The sequence below is a fragment of the Pelophylax lessonae genome, assembly GCF_965119305.1.
Source record: "Pelophylax lessonae genome assembly, chromosome: 13".
Taxonomy (NCBI): domain Eukaryota; kingdom Metazoa; phylum Chordata; class Amphibia; order Anura; family Ranidae; genus Pelophylax; species Pelophylax lessonae.
Window position 1 is genome coordinate 171,615,783 of NC_138780.1, and position 24,508 is coordinate 171,640,290.

General features: G+C 44.9%; 1 protein-coding gene across 1 annotated transcript; it reads right to left on the minus strand.

The window, feature by feature from the left end:
- Positions 1 to 557: 557 nt before the first annotated feature.
- Positions 558 to 21,905, minus strand: L2HGDH (L-2-hydroxyglutarate dehydrogenase). Its single transcript, XM_082242864.1, has 10 exons — positions 21,797 to 21,905; positions 20,010 to 20,125; positions 18,426 to 18,577; positions 17,759 to 17,890; positions 14,248 to 14,410; positions 12,894 to 12,928; positions 11,431 to 11,598; positions 9,244 to 9,401; positions 6,963 to 7,094; positions 558 to 808 (listed from the first exon to the last, which is right to left on the minus strand). The coding sequence occupies exons 1-10, from the start codon at positions 21,880 to 21,882 to the stop codon at positions 613 to 615; spliced, it is 1,338 nt and encodes a 445-aa protein (XP_082098990.1). The 5' UTR covers positions 21,883 to 21,905; the 3' UTR covers positions 558 to 612.
- Between the last annotated feature and the right edge of the window lie 2,603 nt (positions 21,906 to 24,508).

A 24,508-nucleotide genomic window follows, 5' to 3' on the forward strand; every position in this document is an offset into this window, starting at 1 on the left:
GGTGGATGACAAGTCAGTCTCCACTCACTGTGCTGAGACGGAGCTGTCAGAGTCCCACTCTCCTCTATGGGGAGAGCAGATGAAAATGGACCGCTTGTCCGTATTTATCCGATCAGATCCTCCAGACGGATGGAAAATATGGTCACCATCTGTCTGTATTTGGCGAACAGGATTGGATAGCAGCGGGTGTCAGCGGACATGTCTCCGCTGACATCTGCGGCTCCATAGGGGTGTTTGGAGGGTCCGATCAGGTCCCCCTGAAAAACTGGCAGGCGGACCCGATACTAAACTGCAAGGACAGCTGGCTTGGCAGACAGACTAGTCACATGACACTCTCAGACACGACCAATTACTGCCCTCACCCGTTTCCAACAAAACTTTGGAAGTGCGGAAACATTTTGAAGACGCCTCATATTTCGAATTTGCAACCCAACAAAACCTATTTTACATTGTTATTCGGTTTAAAAAATTTTTTGGGAAAAAACAGGAGCGCTTTTTTTCTATGTTGTGGCCCATTCAAAATGAATGAGACGCAGTAATGCAGCGCACTACAACCCAGACGTGCTTTGTGGCACATCACACAGCATTGTGTGAAAAGTCCCCTCGTCTCTTTCACAGTCCAAACCGTTCTTCTGCTTCAGAGGTGATCATCTCTGCTATAGCGAGAGAGGAGGTGGCCGCTGGGGATGGAGCGTTCCTCACATGTAGAATTCGGCTTGCAATATCACCAGATCCGCCATCAAACACAAAATCGTCCACTAGGTTCCCGTCTCCGTCCAGGGCCTGCGCTCGGACTCCTGAGGGACCTCTGTGTGAGACATATGAAAATAAAAAATCAGGTCCAATCATGCCAGTAATACACCTCCATCCCTGAATGTATATATAACCAAAAAAGAAGAAGATTGTCAGTGGGAGTTTGGGTGAGGTGAACACAACTGGCCAACAATAATATAGTAGGTATAATGAGTAATTGTAAAAAATGTCATATAAATTGCATAAACACATACAGTTGTTTCAATACATGACAGTATACATGCTTAGATATGAAAACTGTATTATAGCATAGTGAATGAGAAGCATCTTTGCAACTCGACGCATTTCGTGAGTCATTGCTCACTCTTCAGGAGTAGATGCGCCCAGACTTGTCTACAAAATATATATAGCGTAATGTCAATATGAGGGTATGCATATTGGCAGCCAGTGAAGTGTGAAGACTAGGGATCGTCCGATATCGGTTTTTCGTTGCCAATACCGATATTTTGGCCAATGCATATCAGTATTGGCCGATATTTTGAACATTTAAAGTTTTGCTAAATAAACACAATTTTTTACACAAATCTGTTACTGAACATGTTAATGTTTGTTTATTAACATTTTTAACATTGAGTGCCGGTTCACACTAGGTCGCTCCAACTTAGGGGGCGACCGGTGAAGTCGCGTGCGGCGCAACATGCATGGACTCCATAAAATGAATGTCAATGCAAGTCGCCTCCAGATCGCCCCGAAGTAGTACAGGACCCTTTTTCTAAGTCGGGAGCGACCTGTGTCGCTCCTATTAGAACCGGTCCTGTACTACTCAATGACCGCGATGGTGCATGACTTGCCAGGCTGACCAAGTCGCCTGACAAGTCGTATTAGTGTGAACCGGCACTAAGGGCTCGTTCTTCACAACTTAACTGCATGAAAACTGATAGGAAAACCGCACTTGCAGGGACATCAGTTTCACATCATCTGATTGTGAATGATGCATAAACTGCTGCAGTAGTGCACTCACTCACTGCTATAATTTTAAATCACTACTGCAGTGCAGTCAGTGCAAAACTGCTAGAAAAAAGCTAGACAGTGGATTGGAGTCAGTGGACTACTGCTGCAGTAGTGCACTCACTGCAATCAGTGCAAAACTGCTAGGAAAAAAAGCTCGACAGTGGACTCGTATGAACCCTAGTGGGGAGGGGAGAAGCCATACTTACACATCAGTCTAACCAAGATGGACATTACCAGCACTCTCCACCAGCGGCAGCTGTGTGAGAAAGAGCTGGGTTTATATGTCTGGTATCACGCATATGATGAATGTATCTTTTTTTTTTTTTGTTTAAGCCAAAAAAGTTTAGATAATTCTAAAACACTTTCTGTTCCATGATGACAACACTGCTCCTCCATAAAGTACAGTGAGTGAGCGCTGTCACCTTAGGACACAAGTGTGTTCCTGACAGGATCATCAGATAAAAATAAAAAAGGAGAAAAAGAAAAAAAAGAAATGAGAAAAACGAATACAGCCACCACACTGAAGGACCAGTAAATTGCAATATAAAATGTGGTTTTTGGGTTTTGATATTCTTTCATTTTTAATGGCATTCTAGTTATTGGGCCTAAACCTTATGTACAGTGGCAGGGTGGGACAAACATTCTGACATGGCTAACAGAAGATAGACTTAAAACTAAACTAGAGAAACTTAACATAAATAAATCACCGGGACCGGATGGCTTGCACCCGAGGGTTCTTAAAGAGCTCAGCCAGGTGATTGCCAGACCATTATTCTTGATCTTTAAGGATAGTTTAAAGACGGGTATGGTGCCAGCTGATTGGAAAAAAGCCAACGTGGTACCAATATTTAAAAAGGGGCCGAGGTGTATCCTGGGTAACTATAGGCCGGTCAGCCTAACATCTGTAGTCTGCAAGATTTTGGAGGGGATGTTAAGGGACCACATACAAGACTTTAGTAATGAAAACTGTATTATTAGTAGTAATCAGCATGGATTTATGAAAAATCGTTCTAGCCAAACCAATCTATTAACCTTCTACGATGAAGTGAGCTGCCACCTAAAGGAAAGCCTGTGGATGTGGTGTATCTGGGCTTTGCAAAGGCCTTTGACACCGTTCCCCACAAACGCTTACTGTACAAACTAAGGAAGGTAGGTATGGACCATAAGGTGAGTACCTGGATAGAGAACTGGCTCCAGGGGAGAGTCCAGAGGGTGGTGATTAATGGGGAGTACTCGGATTGGGCGGGTGTGGAAAGCGGGGTCCCCCAGGGTTCTGTCCTGGGACCAATCCTGTTTAATTTATTCATAAATGATCTAGAGGAGGGGATATCGAGTACAATCTCAGTATTTGCGGATGATACTAAACTAGGCATGCCAATATCTTCTATGCAGGATGTGGAAACCTTACAAGCGGACCTGAACAAAATAACGGGGTGGGCAACTACATGGCAGATGAGGTTTAATGTTGAAAAATGTAAAGTAATGCACTTGGGGGCCAGAAAACAAGCTACTCACTAGGAGGGAACCTCTGGGTGAGTTTAGGATGGAAAAAGACCTGGGGGTACTGGTAGACAACAGGCTTGGCAGTGGCATGCAATGCCAAGCCGCTGCAAGCAAAGCCAACAGAATACTGGGATGTATAAAAAAGGGGATTCACTCCAGAAATAAAGAGATTATTCTCCGGCTCTACAAGACTCTGGTCCGGCCACATCTGGAGTATGCTGTCCAGTTCTGGGCACCGGTCCTCAGGAAGGATGTGCTGGAATTGGAAAGAGTCCAGAGAAGGGCAACAAAAATAATTAGGGGAATGGAGGACATCAGCTATGAGGAGAGACTACAAGCACTGAACCTATTCTCTCTGGAGAAGAGACGATTGAGGGGGGATATGATATCAATGTACAAATACTGTACTGGCGACCCTAGCATAAGGAACAAACTATTCAGAGTAAGGGAATACAATAAGACACGTGGCCACTCACTAAAACTAGAGGAAAAGTGGTTTAACCTTAAAATGCGTAAGGGGTTCTTCACTGTAAGAGCGGTAAGGATGTGGAATTCTCTTCCACAAGCAGTGGTATCAGCAGGAAGCATTGATAGTTTCAAAAAACTATTAGATGGGCACCTTAGAGACCACAACATACAGGGGTATACAATGTACGGTTAAAAGCAAACACACACACACACACACATCATAGTTTGAACTGGATGGACTGATGTCTTTTTTCAACCTCACTAACTATGCAACTATGTAACATCCTGTCAGAACGTGTGGCCGCGCAGAGGCGCGATCCTGTAATGGCTGTCACAGATTGGGATATGGGCTCTCCGATTGGTCCTTTCTGATTATGGGATGGCTGTTTCTAATCACAGCCATAAGACAATGTAAAAAAAGGCATGTGCCTCTGTGTCGGTTCTTTTGAGCTCAGTGAGAGCTTAGTAAGGGAGGGGGGTGGGAATCGCTACAGCCTGTCTGTAATCTCTGTAGAGTTGACGAGTTTACTACACATAGATTATACAGACTGCAGCCAACCCACACGAGTGCACCAAGCACCATCTGTCCCTGTCCACAGTGCCTATCAACATCCATCAAATAGAATTTTTATAAAAAACAGTGCAAAAATAAAATTTAAAGCGCCCCTGCTCTCCCATGCCAAGGTGATGGCACGCGTTGGTCCTGTACGCATATGTAAAACGGTGATCACACCACACATTTGAGGTATTTCTCTGAATGCCAGAGCGAGAGCAATAATTCTAACCCCAGACCTCCTCTGTAACTCTAAACTGGTAACCTGTAAAGGCTTGTAAAGAGTCGCCTATGAAGATTTTAAAATACTGTAGTTTGGCACCATTCCACCATTCAAGTGTGCGAAATTTTAAAGCGTGAAATGTTTGGTATTTACTCGGCACAACACTACTTTTTATATTTGATCAAAATAAATTAGGTATTCTATTGTGTTTGTGCATATTAAAAAAATTCTGTAGAGAATTTTTTTCCCCAAAAAAAAAAAAAATTGCATTCGAAAAACCGCTGCGCAAATACTGTGTGACATACATTGCAAAACCCACCATTTTATTATTTAGGGCCTCTGCTAAGGAACATTTTATATTGGAATATATATATATATTTATATTCCACCTGGATGCACAAAGTAGTTGTGATGGTATGTACAGTTTTCCTAGCACATGTCAAAGTTGCAAAATTGGGCTTAGGCATTAAGATTTGTTTTACCATTAAGTGCAAAGGGGTTAATGTTTTTTGTATCTGGAGTTCACCTTTAAATTCGAATCTCAGTCACGAGCACCATACAATATCTATCTATCTATCTTGTTAATACATTTTTTTTCCTTCTCACAAAAAGATTTCTTTATTTTCCAAATAATTGCCAGAAAAACTTACAACTTTCTGCTGTCCAAAAAGGGGTCATTTTGGGGAAATTTTTATACTGTCCTGGCAGGTTAGGGCCTCAAGAATTGAGATAGGGGTGTCAGTGCATCAGCCGTGATCAATTTTTATTGATTGGTACCATAGCTTGTAGAGTCCAAAGACTCGTCCACACGATCCAAAAATCGTACGAAAATTACTGCTTTTGAAGCCATCATACAATAATCTGATCATTAGTACAGAGCTTTCAAGAGCCATTTACGCCAGATCATCTGATATTATCCGATTAGACAAGCACAAAAATGTTTCTCGTACGATACCAGATTGTTCGATTTTTTGCTTAATCAGTACAGTTGTTTGAAAATACATTACAAATACACTAAAACACATTACATCACTTCCAAATTTTTATTCTGTCATACAAGAATTTTCATAACTTTAGTAAACTCTTCATTTTCGATGCAAGAACAGCATGCAAACAAAAAAATCTCATTGTGTACTTTCACACAGACCACAGATTTGGGTTATTTTTTTTAACCAAAGAAATGTTGCAGTATAAATTTTGGTCAAAATTAATGAAGAAAAAATTACTTAAAATTGCAAAATTTTATAACAAACGAAGAAAAACGTATTTCAAAATGGTCTGTCTTTTTTGGTTTATAGTGCAAAAAATAAAAACACAGTAGTGATTAAATGCCACCAGAAGAAAGCTCTATTTGTGGGAAAAACGTGATAAAAATGTCATATGGGTACAGTGTTGCACGATTGAGTAATTGTCATTTAAAGTGTGAGCGTGCTGAAGCTGAAAATTGGCCAGGGTAGGAAGGGGTGAACGTGACCAGTATTGAGGCGGTTACATAAAGGAAAATAAAGCACATCGTTGGTCCTCAAACTAGATAAGGTGATAAAAGGTTTCACGTATTCACCCACCAGAAAAGGGGCCAGGAACAGCCCTTCTTTTCCAGCCTGTGATAATGGATCTTATAAAGGCTGCAGCTGCTATATGCTTAGAGCACTTTTATTTTCTGTCTGGTGCAGAGCGCCCTCTTGTGTTAATGATTATTGCTGCTACTCACTAAAGATTTTACTTTCCCTTTGATGTGAACATTCTGTTGCTCAGGTCAGCTACGGTGGGATTTTTTTGGTCTCTCAATAGGTCTGCTTTTCCTTCTTCAAACAAACAGGTTACACTTTTGCCATTTTTTTTCCTTGATATCCAACAAATTAATTGCAAAGAATGCAAACTCTCAAAGCTAGGCTGACTGCCAGACTCATGCCTATTACTTCAACATGTTTCGTTCCAAGAGGGTCTCAGTCATAAAAGGTCACAAAGGCCCTGTTGGGGAAAAACACAGTGAAAGAGTAGGAGAGGGTCTGGCGGTGAGCAATGTGCCATGGTCTGGCTTTGTGAGTTTGCACTACTTGCAACAAAGCTTGTTGGAGACCAAAAAAAAAAAAAAAAAAACAGCTGACCATTCTCTCTCAGCGGTGAACGATCGCGGGTCTCAGGCGGCAATCGGAGCCGCCTACCCGCTGCATTGGCTTCCCCGCTGACGAGTGGTCATTTCAGAAGCCACGCCCGGCTACAGAGTGCGCCTGCACATGTGCCTCCATAGCAGCCAGCTTGTTATGGGGACACTTTCAGAAGATGAAGAGTACATAGCACCATCGGAGGACCCCAGAAGAAGAGGCAAGATATTAAATACCACTTCACAGAGCAGGTAAGGAAATCTTTTTTATTTTAGAGGGGAAAAAAAAATAAAAAATATGAGCCTTTATATCCACTTTAAGTCAACAGAATAACTTGGTTACTTACCGGACAATATCGCTAAGAGAGAGCTCTGGTATGAACTTCTGAAGTTCCTTAAGCTGTGCACTTAAAAAGATAGCCCGATACATCTCTCCCATTCCGTATACCAGATTCTTCAGTACCAACTTACGGAGACCACTGGATAGGAAAAAAAAATTAAAACCTGAAACACTTCCAGTTTTACAGGTATATAAAACACAAGATTTTCTTGCCAAAAAGGTAGAGTATTTGAGATTTGACATAAGATCGATCAGGATTTCTCAGTTTTGAGAGAGAAACTATAAATATGAACCAATTTTAAAGTGATCACTGTAACCTTTAACAGTATTTTTTACTTGATGGCATTTCAACTGTATTATTATTTCACAAGTAACAAAGTCAAGCAGTCTCAATTAAAAAAGAAGAACGTCACCCTCCCCAGAGTAAATTTTACTCCTATTAAACCCAAAATCAAAAATGTAATATATTGCAGATTACCAATCATTAGGATGTGGTGGCTGCATCAGTTTTTTTTTTTTTTTTTTTTTAAAAGCTTTTCTCCTGGTAATCTGGCTAGTAACACACCTCCTGCATTAGAGTGCCCCCACTCACTCTGGATGAAGGAGCACAGGGGCACCCTTGAACAACAGCATTGTCAGTCTAGCAGGAGGGGAATGCTAAATGTACTAACAGATTTAGATACACTAAAAAACTGAAGCCAGACTCCAGCTCACACTACAGTTACAGCAAACATTTATTTTCTTCTTTTGGGATAAAGGTTTTTAAATAAATAAAAGCTAATCATTGTAAGCACCCTGTCAGTAGGTAGGTCAGTGGTTTGTCACTAACTGCTACATCTGCAGAAGAGTTTGTTCTGTTGAACAACACACTTAAGCTGGATACACACTATACAACTTTTGTTGTCAGATTTCCTTTAGATTTAACTTCAACTATGTAGTGCAAGGGCCTGCCTGATTGCATACACATTGAAAGGGTTTAGGTTTGACCTCATATTATATGGTTTTGGTAAATCAAAAGGGAAAAGTCTACAGAAAATTGTATAGTGTGTATCCAGCTTTACTGGCTGGATCACCAGGTTAATATAAAAGGGAAGAAAGCCTTAAAAAAAAAAATATATATAAATGCAACCATCACATTTAGGAATTGGAAAGCTGCAATATAATAATAGCGTGCTTTTGGGTTTAACACTGCTTTAACCTCCTATTCCTCTTCTGCTGGGTTGATTCTAATATCATACCTACACAGCAGATCCAGCATGATCCTGCAGAATTGCACCAAAGCTGATGCATACTGGGTCCCTCACCACCTGGTTTTGACACCTGCGGGGGTAAGTTTGCCGATCTACCACATTTCTGGCCCCTCCTCCTCCCCCCCCCCCCTGCTATCTGGGACACACACAGGTCCCAGAAGACAGCAAGCCCATTCAGAAAGTGCAGCGCTACTCATGCATGAAGGCTTTACTGCCAGTTTCCCTTACTTAAAATGCTGGTGTTGACAAATTGGCTCAGGGTGCCAACATCGCGGGATGGACAGGCAAGTGTCTTTATTTAAAACCTGCAGTGATTGGTTACAGCAGTCACATGGTACCAGCAGGGGGCTGGTACACTGATTAGTCATCGGCTGTGTCCTGGTGGACGCAGCCAATGACAGATCGCACGGCTGCGTGGCCCCACGCCTGTGATCCGGAAGGACGTCATATGACGTTTTCAGCAGCCTGTTGTCGGCTGACGTCACAGAGCCAGGGATAAAGTCAGGATCCGCCCACATGCCTGGAACTGCACCCAGCTCAGCCACTCAGAGGCTGAGAGCCTGAGCCGGCCGCTCCCGTCCCCTCCACAGCATAGCGCTCGGTGGTGTTCAATCATTCGGTTCTGAGCCTTAGAGCCGGGGGGGGGGACACATGCAGCATCGCACCGATGCTGCATTCACCTAGGTAAATACGATTCTTCTTCTTCTTCAAAAAGAAAAAAAAAAAAAAAAACAGGACGGGTCACCTTTACTGACAATAATTAAAGCAACAAAGCCTAAAACCACAGTGCTACAGGGTGCTGCGTGGAGATGAGATGCTAAACACAAAGCCAGTCTCCGATCACCGAACAGAAGCTTCTGCTAAGCAGTTTTCTCACTTGCCAAAAGAATTTTATATGTGTACTGTCCAGCGTGTTTTTATTTTTTTATTTACTTTAACGAAAAAGTGCAGAGAACAGCAGCATCATTGTCTGCCTACAGGAAATATGGTGGAGTTTTTCAGCCACCTCACTGTTTTACAGAATGTTCTGTTCTTTACCTGTATGTAACGGCTTCAGTGAAATCTCTGGCATTGAAGTCACATAACTTGTAGCCTTCTCGTTTGAAAGCCAACACAGCATTTGGGCCGAGCCAAACGTTTCCATCCATCCGTGGAGTGAAATGGACCCCGAGGAAGGGAAATCGAGGATCAGGAACCTACAGCCCAATAGGGAGCGACATATAAACACCCTTTATGTATTACAAACTACACACAGTGTTTAAAGCTAATCTCTGTGCATAAAAAATGTATAGATGTCTGTGGAACTGTATGTGTTAAGTACCTTAGTATAGGGTCCATCTTAGCTGCATACATTTGTTGATCAGGCCCAAAAGCAAGGCTGGAAAATTGCCAGCAACAAGGCACTCCCTACAAAGGATATAGGTCACCCCAGCAGGGCAGCTATCAGAAATTTTGGGGCCCGTTACACAGCTTCATGCCAAATCTGCCCACTAGCTGTTCCACCTAGTGCCCGTCCCCATTCCTCCTCCTCCAGTCCCATCCCCCATCCCCCTCCTCCAGTCCCATCCCCCGTCCTCCTCCTCCTCCAGTCCCATCCCCGCCCCATCCCCCGTCCCATCACCCCTCCTCCTCCAGTCCCATCCCCTGCCCCCCTACAGTCCCATCCCCTGTCCCCCTTTCTCCTCCAGTCCCATCCCTTATCCCCCTTCCTCCTCCAGTCCCATCCCCTGTCCCCCTCCAGTCCCATCCCCTGTCCCTGTCCCCCTTCCTCCTCCAGTCCCATCCCCTGTCCCCCTTCCTCCTCCAGTCCCATCATATGTCCCCCTTCCTCCTCCAGTCCCATCCCATGTCCCTTCTTCCTCCTCCAGTCCCATCCCCTGTCCCTTCTTCCTCCTCCAGTCCCATCCCCTGTCCCTTCTTCCTCCTCCAGTCCCATCCCATGTCCCTTCTTCCTCCTCCAGTCCCATCCCCTGTCCCTTCTTCCTCCTCCAGTCCCATCCCATGTCCCTTCTTCCTCCTCCAGTCCCATCCCATGTCCCTTCTTCCTCCTCCAGTCCCATCCCCTGTCCCTTCTTCCTCCTCCAGTCCCATCCCATGTCCCTTCTTCCTCCTCCAGTCCCATCCCCTGTCCCTTCTTCCTCCTCCAGTCCCATCCCCTGTCCCTTCTTCCTCCTCCAGTCCCATCCCATGTCCCTTCTTCCTCCTCCAGTCCCATCCCATGTCCCTTCTTCCTCCTCCAGTCCCATCCCATGTCCCTTCTTCCTCCTCCAGTCCCATCCCATGTCCCTTCTTCCTCCTCCAGTCCCATCCCATGTCCCTTCTTCCTCCTCCAGTCCCATCCCATGTCCCTTCTTCCTCCTCCAGTCCCATCCCCTGTCCCCCTCCTCCAGTCCCATCCCCTGTCCCCCTCCTCCTCCAGTCTCATCCCCTGTCCCCCTCCTCCTCCAGTCTCATCCCCTGTCCCCCTCCTCCTCCAGTCTCATCCCCTGTCCCCCTCCTCCTCCAGTCTCATCCCCTGTCCCCCTCCTCCTCCAGTCTCATCCCCTGTCCCCCTCCTCCTCCAGTCTCATCCCCTGTCCCCCTCCTCCTCCAGTCTCATCCCCTGTCCCCCTCCTCCTCCAGTCTCATCCCCTGTCCCCCTCCTCCTCCAGTCTCATCCCCTGTCCCCCTCCTCCTCCAGTCTCATCCCCTGTCCCCCTCCTCCTCCAGTCTCATCCCCTGTCCCCCTCCTCCTCCAGTCTCATCCCCTGTCCCCCTCCTCCTCCAGTCCCATCCCCTGTCCCCCTCCAGAACCTGACTCATTTCCTGGCTGCAGGATGTCCAGCACCATCTAGCCTTACTGTCCCAGGCCTGCCCCTTTTATTCACTGGATTTCAGTTATTTCATTTAAGGAGGCTCAGTCTCACATGTGGGCATTGTCTATGGTGGTTTGCATTCAAATACAGTCTGCCTAGGAAAGTCCACTCTTCCAGACTGACACCCACTCATCAAAGCATTTTGGCCAAGAACCAGGCCACTGCTTGCATCAGGGCTGTGGGCTTTTGAGTGGAGTTCTGATGTTTACAAGAAACTATGTACAGCTCCCTACCAGCCCGTCCCACCAGCCATCATCGGTCTGCACTGCATAGAGAACCACAGAGACAGACAATTTTAAACGTACACAGGCAGCTAGGTTTTAACCAGGGAGCAGTTGTAAAAAAGTAATGATTTAAAATTGATACTTACTGGGTAAATGTTCCCCTTCACGAGATAGCATTTCTCTGGCTTCAGGACCAAGTAATCCCCGCGGAAGGGAACAATGCGTGGTTCTGGGCTGCACCCGCTAATCTGGGACAGGCGGTCTGAAAACAGGCCACCACACGTCAACGCGTATTTACAATAAACTTCTTCTCCCTGTAGCAAAAGGATACTTTATATGCAAAATTACTCTCTTTATCCTCAGTTATGGCAATACAGATTCAAAGGGCATTAAAGTGGTTCTAAAGTATAAATTCAGAAGGATGCATTAAGATTTAAGAAAAAAAAAAAACCCTTCTGTGTGCAGCAGCCCCCCAAATATTTACCTGAGCCCCATCTCAATCCAGCGATGCGACATGAAAGTCTCAGCTGTCCAAGACTTTCCCTCCTTATTGGCTAAGACAGCAGCGGTGCGCCATTGGTGTTCTGACTTTGATTGACAGCAGAGGGAGCCAATGATGAGAGAGAGGAGGTGGTGCCGATTCCCAGCCCTGTGTCTGCATGGACACACAGAGCAGCCACTCGTCTCAGGTGCCCCCATAGGAAGCTGCTTTCTGTGGGGGCAGGAGGGAGGAGCCAGGAGCGCCTGGGCAGGTGGTGAATGATCATACTAACACCACTTAAAATAATGTAGATGAATTTAAATCAAAAAGGAAAAAAAAAAAAACTCTTCTACAGTTTCCAATGGTAAAACAGCTTAGTACCATAACCTATTTACAAAACGCGTTTCTGAAACTAGGAGGGCTGCTGATATGCAAATGCAATCTGCCAAAACCAGACACCCAAAATAATGTTTGTTCCAACACCGGGAAATCCCTCACAACAGAGACATGGGAAACTGCCAATGTTGCCCCCTACTTCAAAACTTTTACACTGACAACCTGGCATCAATACTTTCAGTCAATCGATGGGTTTAGTTCCATTTTACTTAGATGTTTAAAAGCGGAGTTCCACCCAAAAGTCGAACTTCCGCTCATTTGATTCCCCCACATTTGCCACCTTTCATGGGGGAGGGGTGGGGGGGGGGGGGGAACGGGTACCTGTTTGACAAGTACCCTTCCCCACTCCTGGGAGACAGCACCACGGTGCTGTCCCTCAGAAGTTTGGTCCCCTCCTCCTTCCCCCCGCCGCTGAGCCAATCCGAATGCACAGCACGCTTCACGCATGTGCAGCAGGGACCCGTCTGTGAAGCCACAAGGCTTCACTGCCAGGTTCCCTTACCGGCAATGGTGTCGGCAACACCCGACAGCTGATGGAAACATCGACTGCAGTGTTGACATTGCTGGACTCCAGGACAGGGAAGTGTCCTAATATTAAAAGTCAGCAGCTACAGTATATGTACAGTGTGTGTGTAGCTGCTGACTTTTACATTTTTGGAGGGGGGAGGCTTGGACACAGCTTTAAATATGTCAAATACAACAGTTTGAAAAAATAAAATAAAAACGCATTACCTTTGTGTTTCGAATCATGACCGGATACTCCAAGCCTAAAGAAGAATACAAAGAGAAGTGCTTTGTCAGCTTATAAAGTTATATTGTGATTTTGCTAGGTAATGCAAAGACACTTATCTTGAAAAACTACGCAACACATACTAAAACTGTAGCCTTTATATAAAAAAAAAAAAAATTCCTTAAAGAGACCCTGTCATGTCTCTAAATGAATAAAAAGGCCAGAGAGAACAGTTAGTATACTCACTTTCCCAGCAGCCCACAATTTCTACCTTTCCTATGTCTCAGCACTGCAACTTCTAGTTTCTGACATTCAACACTTCCAAGAGAGTTGGATGCCCATGTCCCCTGCTGTGTGCTGGTTCCTTCCTCTCCTCGCTTGCAGCCCTACAGGACTCAGCCCTACAGGACTCAGCCCTACAGGACTCAGCCCTAATGCAGGGGTTGCCAGAAGAAAACACAGCATGAAGCAGGAGACACAGCTTTATACACTCAGGGAAGTGCTGAATGCCAAAGAGACAGAAAGAGGCTACAGTACTGGAACAGAAGGTAGGTAGGAATCAAAGGTCTCTTTAAAGTAATACTAAAGTCTCAGGTTTTTTTTCTTTAAAAATAACAAACATGTTATATTTACCTGCTCTGTGTAGTGGTTTTGCACAGAGCAGCCTGGATCCTCCTCTTCTCTGGTCCCTGGCCAGAGCGGTCAAATGCTTCCCACAGCAAGCCGCTTGCTATGGAGGCACCCAAGCCAAGCCGCAGCTCCGTGTGCCCATTCAGACATGGAGCCACGGTTTGGCCCCACCCTCTCTTCTCATTGGCTAACTGACTTTGATTGACAGCAGTGGGAGCCAATGGCACCACTGCTGTGTCTCAGCCAAATCGGGAGGGAGAGTCCTGCACAGCCGAGGCACTTGTGGACATGGAAAATACCAAGAATTCTGGCAAGTTCAATGAAGTGAAGTGAAAAGAGTTATTGTAAATCTTATGCACAAAACCAAGAAGTGGAGTGTTTGCTCATAGAAATCAAGTGTACAGGATTTATAAAGCTCCACAGGAAATGTGAAAGCTGGAATCAGAATGGCTCTTAGCAACACTTCCAACAATCCTTCCTTTTCACTGGACCACAAGAGTAATGGGCCATACACACTATAAGATTTTCTGAAGACTTTTTCCTTTAGACTTACCAAAACCATATAATATGAGGTCAAACCTAAACACTTTCAATTTGTGTGCAATCTGGCAGGCCCTTGCACTACATAGAAAAGGTAAATCTGAAGGAAATCTACCAACAAAAGTTGGATATTGTGTATCCAACTTTAAAGTCGTAGCAACTTGTACACAGCCCTTTGCAACTCACCTTCCTCTGACCCTGCTGGGCTTTCAGTGACCATTTTTATATCGGATACCTCGAAGCTCGTCAGCACACTCCCTCCAGCGTCACGGAAATCATCTGTGTATGCCTGACACACCTGTTTATAATCCACAATACCAGTACGTGGAGAGTCCAGTGCCATCACCCCCTACAAGACAAGTGCAAATAAAGGTGAAGAACACATTATGAATGAGAACCTTTGAATATTGTGGTTATGCTTTAATACACGTGTCAAACACAAGGCCTGCGGGCCAAATCCGGCCTGCCACGCCATTTCATGTGGCCCTTGTATCCACTGCTTTTTTTCAGCCAGAAGGTAGCGGAAGTTCCACCACCTCTGTATCTCGCCCTCCGCTCCCCACTGTCACTTGTAAACATAGGAGCCTTGGACCAGCCTTTACTAGCTGGAGGTACTAGGGCTGGGCAGGCAGGATGCATGGACGTTTTTGGGGAGGGGGGGAGATGAGGGCTGTGGAAGGAAATGTGTGGAAAGGTGGGGGATGTGGGGAGAGTGGTGCAGAGCCAAAGAGGGGTGGAAGTAAGATGTGGACAGCCTGTGAAAGGGAACTGAACCCTGCACACCCCTAAACCCTGCACTGTGTGTGTAGCGCAATTTTCAACATACAGTGCCCCCCAAACCCTGCCCTCGGTACAAGCCAACTGCTGAACTCGGTACGTAGCGCAGGCCTGAAACCTGCACATAACACCCCTGGTATTTATTGCCCATTTAACGACTTCAGCTCCGGAAGGTTTTACCCCCGTACTGACCAGGCCATTTTTGCGATTTGGCACTGCGTTACTTTAACTAAAAATTGCGTGATTGTGCGACACTGTACCCAAATACAATTAATGTCCTTTTTTTTCCCCACAAAAATAGAGCTTTCTTTTGGTGGCATTTGATCACCTCTGCGATTTTTAGATTTTGCGCTATAAACAAATAAAGAGCGACAATTTTGAAAAAAAAAAAAAAAAAAAACCCACAAAAAAAAAAACAATATTTTTTACTTTCTGCTATAAAACATTCCCAATTAAAAAAAAAATTTAATTTTTTTTTTTTTTAATCAGTTTTGGCCAAATTGTATTCTGCTACATATTTTTGGTAAAAAAAAAATTCCAAAAAGCATATTTTAATTGGTTTGCACAAAAGTTATAGCATTTACAAACTACGAGATAGATTTTTGGACTTTTTATTAGTAATGGTGGCGATCTGCGATTTTTAGCGGGACTGCGACATTGTGAAGGGCAGATCGGACCCCTAACTGACATTTTTGACACTTTTTGGGGACCAGTGACATTAATACAGTAATCAGTGCTAAATAATATGCACTGTTACTGTATAAATGACACTGGCAGGGAAGGGGTTAACGCTGGGGGTGATCAAGATCAAAGGGGTTAATGTATGCCTAAATATGCTTACTGACTGTGTGGGGGGAAGGGCTCTGTGACAGGCACACAGAGATTGGGGTTTCAGCTTAGATGAAACTCCTGATCTCTCTCTGCCTGTGTGACAGAAGACTCGCCTGCTTTGTTTACATAGGCAGGTGGGTCTTCTGTCAGTTTCTCTGATGATCGCATGCACAAAATCATGTAGATATACGTGATTTTGCACAGCCAAGCAGCCCTGCCGCAGTATATCTGCAGTGGGCAGTCGGCAACTGGTTAAGATCCTCCCACTGTGCAATTTGGCCACACCCATCCTTCAATGCGGTTTGGCACACGAAGGGGGGGGGAGGAGGGGGGATTGATGAGCGTGGTTGAGTTCCTGCACCTATTCTCTGAAAAAAAAAAAAAAAAAGAAAAGTCTTAGAAATAGAATACAAATGGCCCTTTGAGGTAACCATAATGCTAATGCAGCCGCCCACGATGTAATGGAGTTTGAGTTTGACACCCCTGCTTAGATAGAAGATTTCACCAGTGGGTGGCACTACAGTAACTTTCTTTTCCTTTTCCAAAGGAAGCTGAAAAGCTACAATAGAAACAGACTTCTTTGTATAGGCCCTAGTTCACACCATTGCAGTGCGTTCCAGAGTCAACAAAAATAGTACATGCTGCATTTTTTCTGCAGGGAGCTATACTGAAACGGGGTAAAAGGCATCAAAAACGCATTACACAAAAAAAAAAAAACCCACATACACAAGGAGGAACGAACACATCTGGAATGCATCAATAACGTGTTAGGAAACACAATAAAATGCACAAAAAAATATGTGCATGCAGAAAATTCACCCAAACTGCATTTCTGTGGTGTGAACTGGCCCTCGGTTGAGAGGGGGGGGGGGGGCGTAGGGGAAAAAAATGCACTGGAATGCAGCAAACATGCATGCGGAAACACATCCGGAGTGTAAAAATTGTGGTGTGAACTGGCCCTAAAAGGGAGTTTCCAGTTTTGGAAAACAAACCTAATTGGTGGGGATACAAACTTGACACCACCCATATCCATCTTTTAGCATTCAGTTCTGTCTTCACTATTATGTTGACCACCGTCACCCAAACAAAAAGTGACAGGAATCTGAAATTATACAGTTGTCACCAAAACAAGAGAAAAAGGGCAAAATCTCCAATGGGGACACCTAGTCATGCGAGTTGCAATTTTCCACTTTGAAATTTGTTTTTACTCACTTCCTGTTGTGCAACGGGACAGGAAGTGAGGGCAAAGATACACAGAACAATGAAAATTTGAAAGGTTCTAGCCCCTCCCCATTCCATACAGAATTCTCCCTGATACTGGTAACTCTGGAGCACTTACCTGGCAGTAAGGTTCTGTCTCCCTAATACTGGTAACTCTGGAGCACTTACCCAGCAGTAGGGTTCTTTCTCCCTGATACTGGTAACTCTGGAGCACTTACCCGGCAGTAAGGTTCTTTCTCCCTGATACTGGTAACTCTGGAGCACTTAGCCGGCAGTAAGGTTCTTTCTCCCTGATACTGGTAACTCTGGAGCACTTAGCCGGCAGTAAGGTTCTTTCTCCCTGATACTGGTAACTCTGGAGCACTTACCCGGCAGTAAGGTTCTTTCTCCCTGATACTGGTAACTCTGGAGCACTTACCCAGCAGTAGGGTTCTTTCTCCCTGATACTGGTAACTCTGGAGCACTTACCCGGCAGTAGGGCTCTTTCTCCCTGATACTGGTAACTGTGGAGCACTTAGCCGGCAGTAAGGTTCTTTCTCCCTGATACTGGTAACTCTGGAGCACTTACCCGGCAGTAAGGTTCTTTCTCCCTGATACTGGTAACTCTGGAGCACTTACCCAGCAGTAGGGTTCTTTCTCCCTGATACTGGTAACTCTGGAGCACTTACCCGGCAGTAGGGCTCTTTCTCCCTGATACTGGTAACTCTGGAGCACTTACCCGGCAGTAAGGTTCTTTCTCCCTGATACTGGTAACTCTGGAGCACTTACCCGGCAGTAGGGTTCTTTCTCCCTGATACTGGTAACTCTGGAGCACTTACCCGGCAGTAAGGTTCTTTCTCCCTGATACTGGTAACTCTGGAGCACTTACCTGGCAGTAGGGTTCTTTCTCCCTGATCTGCTTCGCACTGATGATTTGTAGACCCGGCACATTGTTCTGCAGGCCTCTTTCATACAAAGCTTGTAATCTAGGGATTTCCTGGTGCTGCACAGCCACTATCAGCTGAAGAAAACAGAACATATTCATGTTAACTGCCTTTGTATTTAGATGTATTCAGTTCAAAATATGCTACATCCTAGAGCTTCGTACTTAACACAACTTTTTACTTTTATTTCTGTTCTTGACCCCCCCATTGGGGAGATTTCTCTCACTTCCTTCTTCTGCTGCAATATGCTGCTATCATGAGCTAGAGAGATTTAGAGCCATGCAGAGCAGCCCAATAAAACAATTCTGGACCCAATCCATTTGTCTATCCCTATTTGCAGGTAACTTCTGGATGTGCATATACATGACATCAGCAGCAGACAGCCAGGGCTCAGGTCAGCCTGTCATTGCTTTGTACAGGCTTCCTGGCTGTAGCGGTTTGCATACAACTAGCTGCTGTCCAACCAAGTGTGAATGAGCCCCTACATTTCAAACTTTCTGGAATACATTTTTACTTCTTTATATGAAAAGAACAGTTTCTCCAGGTTAAAACCATTCTCAGCATCTCATCTTCATGCATCTTTCACTACACCTCTGATAAGTGTTACTATACCTTCCCACACTGCTTGTAGGGGATTCCCTTGCTGTCGCAGTAGTCATAGAGAAGAGAGGCCCCTCTGACGCACAGTCTGGCTTTCAGGGACCCTGGTGTGTAATAAATTCCACTGTGTATAACTCCGCTGTTATGTCCACTTTGGTGAGTTGCTGAGAAAACAAACAACAACATGCTACATATAAATCTGGATGACAAAAGTAATACACAAAATATCACTCAAGGCACAAAATGGTCAGCTGCATTACCAGCTTGCCGACCGCTTCACGTAAGAGTGCGATGGCAGAGCAGTTCTCCAGCGCTGGATCACATATCTAGTAAGTGATAAAGCACTTTCGGGCAGGGTAGCGAGCGCCAGCTGTGCTGTGATTAGTCACAGAACAAGCTGATCAGCGGGTGCCAGCCATTGACTGACCGCCGACACCCGCTGATCAGCAAAGAGGGTGACAGGACAGAGCTTTGTGAATGTAAACAATACACAGCTCTGTCCTGTCAGCGGGGGATGTGCCGGTTTTTGTTTCCCTGCAGAACAGAGAATAAAAACCAGCACATCCCTTAGTAAAAACAGCGAACAGTGAATGCACCAAGCACTGTAAGGTACACATTTAACACTCTGATGTCCATAAGGAATGAGCGAGTTTGGGGTGGAAGAACTTGACAGTCCTTACCTCAACCCAATAGAACACCTTTGGGATGAACTAGAGCAGAGACCGTGAGCTAGGCCTTCTTGTCCAACATCAGTGCTTGATCTCACAAATGCGCTTCTGGAAGAATGGTCAAACATTGCCATAGACACACTCCTAAACCTTGTGGACAGCCTTCCCAGAAGAGTTGAAGCTGTTATAGCTGCAAAGGGTGGGCCAACTCACTATTGAACCCTACGGACTAAGACTGGGATGCCATTAAAGTTCATGTGCGTGTAAAGGCAGGCGTCCCAATACTTGACAATATAGTGTACCTCATGTCCTGCTATTGTTGCTTTCCCCTTTGTCTCTGCAGCACAATCATTAAAGTCTGTGCCCATGGTATATGGGGGGGGGGCTCTACTGTTGTGCAAGGTCTCCCTGGGGCCACCCTGATGTGCGCTCCTGGCAGCTTTCCCAGAAGAGTTGAAGCTGTTATAGTTGCAAAGGGTGGGCCAACTCAATATTGAACCCTACGGACTAAGACTGGGATGCCATTAAAGTTCATGTGTGTGTAAAAGCAGGCGTCCCAATACTTTTGGTAATATAATGTATATACAGTATGTATACAAGGGATAAAAAAAGGGGTTGATTGTCACTTGCAAGGCAATTTTCCCCAGAGTTTTGGTAAAGCTCTGCTGACTCCTATCATTCATTCATGTGCAAACATAAATTATGTTTTTTTTTTTTTTAATTTCCTTGCATGTGATTGGGTAGTCTTTACAAAGTGAAATTTCACCACATTCACTAAGTTCTGGAGAAAATTCCCTTGAATACTGAACAGCCTGTTTGCAGCCCTATAGCATGCCTGCTTGTTCCTATGGACAGGGAAGAGGAAGGACTCTGTTAACAACCCCAGGTCCACTCCATTTCACAGAAAATAAATCCCCACCAGTCTTACCGATTTCATTCTCCTTCTCCAGGAGGGCAAAGCGTAGGGTCGGGTGGCGAAGGATGAGCTGTCGTGCTGATGCAAGACCCACAATTCCCCCACCGACGAAGACAACATCATAAGTGCTGAAATAAAATCAATTTATTGTAAAACACATTTCAGCATGTTCTTCTCCATAAGTGTTCACATCAATATCTATTTACAGACAGACAGACAGACATAAGACTATTATCAACTCTGGACGGGAGGACGGCAGGAACGGTCCCCTGCTGGACGTGGGGGAGCGCAGTTTTCCAAAGGATCAAAGGACTGGGTAAGTACCAGGGGGGAGAAAAATCAATGATTTAAAAAAAAAAAACAATTAAAAAAAAAAAAAACAGATTGTTTGTTTTTTAATCAGATTTTTTTTACCAAATTTTTTTTAATAAAATGCTTTAGGAGTAAAAATGTATCTAAAGATAGTTTACTATTTAAAATACATTCATAATCTAGTTCATTCAGCATGAAATGGAGCTTAGTTATGTAACATGAGGCTGTATAGTCTACAATATTTACATTTTTGGTAAACTCGTTTAAGGAATCCAATCTCTGCAAGCTGAGATTCCATGCACTGCATTGACACATTCACACAATTTCACACAAACTAGCAGAAGAATGAATCCTTACATTTAAAGAGCACCTGTCATTTCAGATCCATCATGGCCGCACCTGTTAGCGGGCGTCCACTCACCTGCTGCCACCACGTCCCTCACCTTATTGTGTTGCTGCCGCATCACCAGCCGCCCCATTAAAGTAAATGGGACTGTCGGTGAGTCAACGGCGGGTCAGAGGAGGAGCCACTGCGAGACAGAGATGACAGTTGCTCTTTAAAAATTATGATTTAAATCAAATCCACCCTGGAAGTACAGCTTTTCCTTGCGCCCCCAGACAAAAGGAGTAGTTAACCCACGCAGTGTGGGCACAGCCCCACTGGATGGGAGAATAAAAATTTCAATGGAGTTCTTCTTTATCTCTAAAGTGATGACCTGAAAATGCCCCATGGCGCCGATGTAACACAAATTTGCGGCCGCACTGAACTGGGCTTTTTTTCTATGGTGCTGCATATTTGCATATCCTTCTCTAGGCGCTGGGAGAGCATCGCATGGCACGCTCCCAGCACAGATACTGGGGTCTCACAGAGGTGATCAAATACCACCAACAGAAAGCTCTATTTGTGGGGAAAAAAAACTTTGATTTTATTTAGGTACAGCGTCGCACGACCGCGCAATTGTCCGTTAAAGTAACGCAGTGCCCAAAAAAATGGCCTGGTCATTAAGGGGGGCAAATCTTTCAGGTCCAGAAGTATAAGTAAGTCCAGTCAAGTATATAGTAAATATAGCAGCATTATAAGTATAGCAAGTATATAGTATATAGCAAGTATACAGTAAGTATAGCTATATATGTATGGCAAGTATGTATATATATATATATAAGCATAGCAAGTATATAGTAAGTATAGCTATATATAAGCATAGCAAGTATATAGTAAGTATAGCTATATATATATATATATATATATATATATATATATATAGAAGCATAGCAAGTATATAGTAAGTATATATAAGCATAGCAAGTATATAGTAAGTATATAATAAGTCAAGTCCAGAAGTAAAGTGGCAGAAAAGTGGTTAACATGCAACAGATACATTCAGTGACAGCACCCAGTGTTTGCTATACTGCCCCCCAGTGCCCGCCACGGGTACTGCAGTCCAAAGAGTGACCTCCGCTCACTGTATAAACCCCGCCCGCCTTACCTGAGAGCCCGCACCGTGTGGCCGCCCAGCCTGGAGCTCCTCCGGAGAAGGCTCCCGCCAGCCCTCGCACAGCGGAGACCAGACATCTCTCCGACACCTCCCCGGTCACCGTGACCACCGAACCACACAGCTGAGCTCACTAGGGCTACCGGAGCCGCCTCCAGCCAATCACAGCCTTCCTTTCCACAGCCAATCGAACGCAGCCCTGCAAAAAAAAATAAATAAATAAATAAACCAGCTCACATGTTCAACCAGAGGAAGTACACACAGAGTAAGACTGAGCGACCAATAAGAAGAAAGGGGCGGAGTGCCTTCAGCCAATTGTGTGGCACCGGGGGTAACTTTCTTGGCCAATTAGCGTTTTGTTTTTTTAAGGTTGAAGGTAGAAGGGCGGGGCGTCGTACATAATATAGACAGAGGCTGCTGGAGGTGAGCGTGTAATGGAGCTGCGTGTGTTGCGTGTTTGCTATTAATGACGTTTGGTATATATATATATATATGTGTGCGAAATTATTATTTTTAGTTTTTTTTTTTTAATACAGTATGATATCCCTGTGTTTGCGTCACATTGTCCTCTAACAATCCTTCCTCTATCGCACCTGATGTGGACATTATTACAACAATTACTGAAACTTTGTATAGTTCTATAAATAAATAGAAGTCCATGATGCAGTGCGCTGTGTATACATCTCTGCTGATTGGTGCCGTTTTTGGAGATCAGGTTGGATATTTTAAATCTGCAGTTTTCATAAAAATTCTTAATAAACCAGGGCTTTTTTTTCTCCGAGAATAGGTGCAGGTACTCCCCTCTTCTAAGTCGCCCCTTGTCTCCACCCACTACCCACCTGGGAGCGCTGTCCTTTGGTTACACCCTCCACCCTCTACCACCCACCAATACCCCCCCCCCCCCCTTTTAGAGAATACAGAACCAAGTATCATGATGTGGTTCTAGGTAATTTGTATGGAATTTGTTAATGATAGCTAGAAAAGCAGTAAAATAGATCCCCTGGAATCAGCAACAATAGACCCCCCAACAATAGATCCCCCTCAGCAACAATACATTTTTCCCTGCAACAACCCCCCCCCCCCCCCCAATAAATCCTCATCTGCAACTATAGACTCTCCCCAACAACAATAGCCCCCTAGCAACGATAGTTCCCCCAAGCAACAATAAATCCTCCACTGCAACAAAAGCCCAACTCACAACAAAATGCCCTCCAGCAACAATAGATCCCCCCAGCAGTCAGCATCAATAGGCCCTTCAGCTCTCCCCACTGACCCCAGCACCCCTTTGCCATTGCATACATTCAGACTGGAGGTGCCGAAACTGCGTTCCTCCGCGTTCTCGATGAAAAAAAGCCCTGTAATAAACCATCGTTACCAGATTGACTATGCAACCCATCCCCCCACCTCATGAATGCTTTGAATGTTTAAACTTTATTACCAAAAGTATTGGGACGCCTGCCTTTACACGCACAGGAACTTTAATGGCATCCCAGTCTTAGTCCGTAGGGTTCAAGATTGAGTTGCCCACCCTTTGCAGCTATAACAGCTTCAACTCTTCTGGGATGGCTGTCCACAAGGTTTAGGAGTGTGTCTATGGGAAAGTTTGACCATTCTTCCAGAAGCGCATTTGTGAGGTCAGGCTCTGATCTAATTCATCCTAAAGGTGTTCTATCGGTTTGAGGTCAGGACTCTGTGCAGGCCAGTCAGGTTCCTCCACCCCAAACTCGCTCATCCATGTCTTTGTGGACCTTGCTTTATGCACTGGTCCAAATTATTTGGTGGAGGGGAGATTATGGTGTGCGGTTATTTTTCAGGGGTTGAGCTTGGCCCCTTAGTTCCAGTGAAGGCGTCAGCATACCAAGACATTTTGGACGATTTCACACACTCAACTTTGTAGGAACAGTTTGAGGGTGGCCCCTTCCTGTTCCAACGTGACTGCGCACCAGAGCACAAAGCAAGGTCCATAAAGACATGGATGAACAAGTTTGGGGTGGAGGAACTTGACCGGCCTGCACAGAGTCCTGACTTCAACCCAATAGAACAACTTTGGGATTAATTAAAGTGGTAGTATACTCCACTTTTTAACTTTTACCTACAGGTAAGCCTATAATAAGGCTTTTCTGTAGGTAAAATGAATATCTCCTAAACCTGCATGGTCTGGAGATATTGGCCCTGCATGCAGCCGCTGACGCCAGCGGCCTATGCGCTCTGAAGGTCCGGCTCCTTGCCGCCTGGGAGTGACATCATCGCGGCTCCGGCCACTCACAGCGCCGAAGCCAAGAACCCGGGGGAAGATGTCAGTGGTGCCCGGGCAACCGCGTCGGAGTTTCATTCTAAGGTAAGTATTTCATAATGAGCTACTATGTCACTCTTTTTAAAGTGGAGACTGTGAACCAGGCCTTCTCTCCAACATCAGTGCCTGACCTCACAAATGCACTTCTGGAAGAATGGTCAAACATTCCCATAGACACACTCCTAAACCTTGTGGACAGCCTTCCCAGAAGAGTTGAAGCTGTTATAGCTGCAAAGGGTGGACCAACTCAATATTGACCCTACGGACTAAGGCTGGGATGCCATTAAAGTTCATGTGCGTGTAACGGCAGACGTCCCAATACTTTTGAAAATATAGTATACCTCATGTCCTGCTGTCGTTGCTTTCCCCTTTGTCTCTGCAGCACAATCGTTAAAGTCAATGCCTATGTATGT